We start from the raw sequence: 4,887 nt of genomic DNA, 5'->3' as shown, positions 1-4,887 counted from the left end.
TGTGTAAGCCAGTGTTGTGATGTGTGCAGATGATGCTGACCCCAGCCATGCAAGGAGTCATCATGGCCATCGCCAAGGCCCGGCAGGCTTCGACCAGGACGGCCCCGAGGCTGGGCTCATCAAGGTGGGGCTCAAAGCAGCACACACCCCCTTTAGAGAGACGTGTCCACATGTCTCCCTAACCTCCCCCCCTCCCCCAGGCCTTCCACGAGGAGTACTCCCGCCTGCTGGAGCTGTCCCAGACGGAGGCTTCGCCCCAGGAGGACCCGCGCCTGCAGCACATCCTGGTCTACCTGTTCCAGAACCAGGCCCCCAACCGGGTGGTGGAACGCACCCTGCTGGAGCAGTTCACCGACCGCAACCTCAGCTTCGACGACAGGTCGGCACAAAACTACACACACCTGTCCCCCACAATGCATCTGTCCTGAAAAACACACTTACGATAACCTTCATTCTTTATGATAATTCTCTCCTGTCTCCTATCTCCTGTCGTGTCTCCTGTCTCCTCTCCTGTCTCCTGTCTCCTGTCGTGTCTTCTGTCTCCTGTCTCCTCTCCTGTCTCCTCTCCTGTCTCCTGTCTCCTGTCTACTCTCCTGTCTCCTGTCTCCTGTCTACTCTCCTGTCTCCTGTCTCCTCTCCTGTCTCCTGTCTCCTCTCCTGTCTCCTGTCTCCTGTCTCCTCTCGTGTCTCCTGTCTCCTCTCGTGTCTCCTGTTTCCTCTCGTGTCTCCTGTCCTGTCTCCTGTCTCCAGGGCAATCAGCATCATGAGGGAGGCACGCTCCAAGCTGCGCCTCATCAAGCCTGAGGACATGGACATGGATGAGTACATGGTACGCTCTGCCCACTTCCACCCTCCACCTCCTCCCTCCTCTCTGCCCACCTCCACCCTCCACCTCCTCTCTGCCCACCTCCACCCTCCTCTCTGCCCACCTCCACCCTCCACCTCCTCCCTCATCTCTGCCCACCTCCCCCCTCCACCTCCTCCCTCCTCTCTGCCCACCTCCACCCTCCACCTCCTCCCTCATCTCTGCCCACCTCCACCCTCCACCTCCTCCCTCCTCTCTGCCCACCTCCACCCTCCACCTCCTCTCTGCCCCTCCACCCCTCCACCTCATCTCTGCCCACCTCCACCCTCCACCTCCTCCCTCCTCTCTGCCCACCTCCTCCTCCACCTCCTCTCTGCCACCTCCACCCTCCTCTCTGCCCACCTCCACCCTCCACCTCCTCCCTCATCTCTGCCACCTCCACCCTCCACCCTCCTCCCTCCTCTCTGCCCACCTCCACCCTCCACCTCCACCCTCCACCTCCTCTCTGCCCACCTCCACCCTTCCTTCCCTCCAAACCCCACCCTCCTAACCCCAGAATGCATCCAGGCCCTCATATTTTCCCTCATCATTAAAGTTACATTAAAGTGTCATTTGCGCCACGTAATCTGTACTTATCACACTAGTGTTCCGATCTGAATGTGTAATTAGCACAGAACCTGTCTACACATCAGCTACTGTACAGTACACAGACAGGCCCTGAACACCTGATGTTAACACTAGTAATAAGGGTTATAATAATGTTAGGCTTGGCTGACCCTGTGCACTCTCTGCCTGTCTGTCTCACTGTCTGCCTGTCTCACTGTCTGCCTGTCTGTCTGCCTGTCTGTCTCCCTGTCTCACAGTCTGCCTGTCTGTTTGTCTGCCTGTCTCACTGTCTGCCTGTCTCACTGTCTGTGTGTCTGCCTGTCTGTGTGTCTGCCTGTCTCACTGTCTGCCTATCTGTGTGTCTGCCTGTCTCACTGTCTGCCTGTCTCACTGCCTGCCTGTCTCACTGTCTGCCTGTCTCATTGTCTGTGTGTCTGCCTGTCTGTGTGTCTGCCTGTCTCACTGTCTGCCTGTCTGTGTGTCTGCCTGTCTCACTGTCTGCCTGTCTCACTGTCTGCCTGTCTGACTGTCTGCCTGTCTCTCTCTCTGTCACAGCAGTGGCATGATGACTACAGCCTCTTCAGGACTGTGTGTGCTTACCTGCTGACCGGACTGGAACACTACCAGCATGGGAAGTAGGTGTTGTCATGACGACCCGTCTGTGCCCTACGTGACCAGCCTTGCTCGTCCGTGTGTGTTTACACTGAATGGGAATGTGTGTGTGTGTACGTGCGTGAACAATGTGGTGTCTGACTGCGTGTGTGTGTGTGTGGGGGGGGGTGACCTTCTTGCATAATAAATCAAGCGAGGGTCTGTGTGAGTCTGTGTGTGTGTGAATGTGTGAATGTGTGAGTGTGAATGTGTGAGTGTGAATGTGTGTGTGTGAATGTGTGAGTGTGAATGTGTGAGTGTGAATGTGTGAGTGTGAATGTGTGTGTGTGAATGTGTGAGTGTGAATGTGTGAGTGTGAATGTGTGTGTGTGAATGTGTGTGTGTGAATGTGTGTGAGTGTGAATGTGTGAGTGTGAATGTGTGTGTGTGAATGTGTGAGTGTGAATGTGTGTGTGTGAATGTGTGAGTGTGAATGTGTGAGTGTGAATGTGTGTGTGTGAATGTGTGAGTGTGAATGTGTGAGTGTGAATGTGTGTGTGTGAATGTGTGAGTGTGAATGTGTGAGTGTGAATGTGTGTGTGTGAATGTGTGAGTGTGAATGTGTACCTCTGTCCATAAGCATGTGAGTGTGTGTGTGTGTGTGCGTGAAGGCCTCTGTGTGTTGATCTGCTCTCACCTGGTCGTCATGGTTCCCCAGGCCACGGGAGGCGCTGAGCTACCTGTGCCACGCCCACCAGAGCAACGCCGCCCTGCTGGGGAGAGGAGAGAGGAGGGGCGTGGACCAGACCCTCATCGCTCTCTACCGGAGGAAGTGCCTCAAAGTCAGCTGTTCTCTTGTCACCGATGACAAACCAGTTGTTCTAGCTCCATCTTCATCAAGACTGACATTGTTACTCTCCTCTCCCCCCAGGAGGTGAATGACAGTGCAGCGGTGTTGTTCAAGGCCGCGGAGGCGGAGGGTGTGGAGGAGGGCGTGGCCATCATAAACGAGGCAGTGATTCCCTGCATGCACCTGATGAGCCGGGACGCGCTGGAGCAGGACGACCTGGTCACCATGGAGACCATACGCAACCAGTGGTGTTCCTACCTGGGCCAGGACCTGGACGGTGAGGGTCGCCTGGCTGTGTGTGAGGGTCGCCTGGCTGTGTGTGTGTGTGTGTGTGTGTGTGAGGGTCGCCTGGCTGTGTGTGTGTGTGTGTGTGAGGGTCGCCTGGCTGTGTGTGAGGGTCGCCTGGCTGTGTGTGAGGGTCGCCTGGCTGTGTGTGAGGGTCGCCTGGCTGTGTGTGAGGGTCGCCTGGCTGTGTGTGAGGGTGTGAGGGTCGCCTGGCTGTGTGTGAGGGTCGCCTGGCTGTGTGTGAGGGTCGCCTGGCTGTGTGTGAGGGTCGCCTGGCTGTGTGTGAGGGTCGCCTGGCTGTGTGTGAGGGTGTGAGGGTCGCCTGGCTGTGTGTGAGGGTCGCCTGGCTGTGTGTGAGGGTCGCCTGGCTGTGTGTGAGGGTGTGAGGGTCGCCTGGCTGTGTGTGAGGGTCGCCTGGCTGTGTGTGAGGGTGTGAGGGTCGCCTGGCTGTGTGTGAGGGTCGCCTGGCTGTGTGTGAGGGTCGCCTGGCTGTGTGTGAGGGTCGCCTGGCTGTGTGTGTGTGTGTGAGGGTCGCCTGGCTGTGTGTGTGTGTGTGAGGGTCGCCTGGCTGTGTGTGTGTGTGTGAGGGTCACCTGGCTGTGTGTGAGGGTCACCTGGCTGTGTGTGTGTGTGTGTGAGGGTCGCCTGGCTGTGTGTGTGTGTGTTCTAGACAGAAAGTAAAAATCCCTCCCTCCTTCCCTCCTTCCTTCCCTCCCTCCCTCCCCCTCCCCCAGACTCCCTGCAGGAGAAGCTGGGAGAGTTTCTCCCCAGAGTTCTGGACTCTTCTGCAGAGACGGTGGTGTTGAAGGACCCTCCCACAGTCCGGTCCAGCGCCCCTAACGACCTCTGCAGCCGGCTGGCCGCCGTCATGGAGTCCATCCACAACGGCGCCATCGTGAGCGTCAAGTAAGGCTGCCCTCTGCCCCGTGAGGTCAGCAAGGTCAAAGGTCAAACAGGAGCTGAAACGCCACACCCAGGCCTGACACCAGATATGTGCCACACACTTCAACTCATAGTGAAGTTAGTTTTATATATATATATGACTTTTAAAACGTGCTTTCGCTATATATTCTTTTTTTAAAGACGAAATCGTTGCTACACTGATGCTGATTGTCTTGAGGAAAAGCTGAAAAGCAGGCAGTGTTTCCTGAATGTGCGTAAAGGTTTTTAAATGCAGCGTGTAAAAACTCAGACAGGTTATACTTCAAGCTGCACAAGTGAAATAAATAGTATTTTTATAGTCTTGTAGGATTGCAGTGGAAGACAGGGTCTTGGAGACTTGGAAACAAAGCTTCGCTAAACCTCCCTGTTTGTGTTTCTTTCAATGATTTGTACGTTTCACTCCTACTGTGTTTCCACTTCTTGCAATCTGTGTTGAAGCTCAATAAACTTTTAAACTTTCCTTCTCTGCCTTTCTTCATTTCTTGCTTTGCTGTCATTTGCCTTTTTCAGTTTTCTCATTTCCAGCTACAAAATTCTAACATTTCAATAAAGATTAGTCGGAAAATAATTAGTGTGTCTACAAAGCTTTGTAGTGGATGTAAAACCAAGGTGTCCGATACCTTCTCCCTGCCATGCACCCACACACACACAACCTCAAACAAGCACACAACCTCAAACAAGCACACAACCTCAAACAAGCACACAACCTCAAACAAGCACACAACCTCAAACAAGCGCACAACCTCAAACTTCAACTAAATATTACCTCAATATCACACGGTACACTGGTGGTGGTGTGGTGTGATGT

At 54.6% G+C, this 4,887-nt stretch overlaps 1 protein-coding gene across 1 annotated transcript in view; it reads left to right on the top strand.

Moving 5' to 3' along the window:
- The window catches only part of usp28 (ubiquitin specific peptidase 28), a 16,282-nt gene extending 11,743 nt beyond the window's left edge, over window positions 1-4,539 (top strand). Inside the window, 8 exon segments of the mRNA XM_067228577.1 lie at window positions 30-84; window positions 87-124; window positions 201-379; window positions 751-829; window positions 1,967-2,046; window positions 2,721-2,844; window positions 2,934-3,129; window positions 3,872-4,539. Coding sequence (XP_067084678.1) covers window positions 30-84; window positions 87-124; window positions 201-379; window positions 751-829; window positions 1,967-2,046; window positions 2,721-2,844; window positions 2,934-3,129; window positions 3,872-4,047 — 927 coding nt within the window. The 3' untranslated portion in view covers window positions 4,048-4,539.
- The last annotated feature ends 348 nt before the right edge of the window (window positions 4,540-4,887 follow it).

The sequence above is a fragment of the Osmerus mordax genome, chromosome 25 (assembly GCF_038355195.1).
Source record: "Osmerus mordax isolate fOsmMor3 chromosome 25, fOsmMor3.pri, whole genome shotgun sequence".
NCBI classification, from domain to species: Eukaryota; Metazoa; Chordata; class Actinopteri; order Osmeriformes; family Osmeridae; genus Osmerus; species Osmerus mordax.
This window is presented reverse-complemented; position numbering and strand designations above follow the sequence as displayed.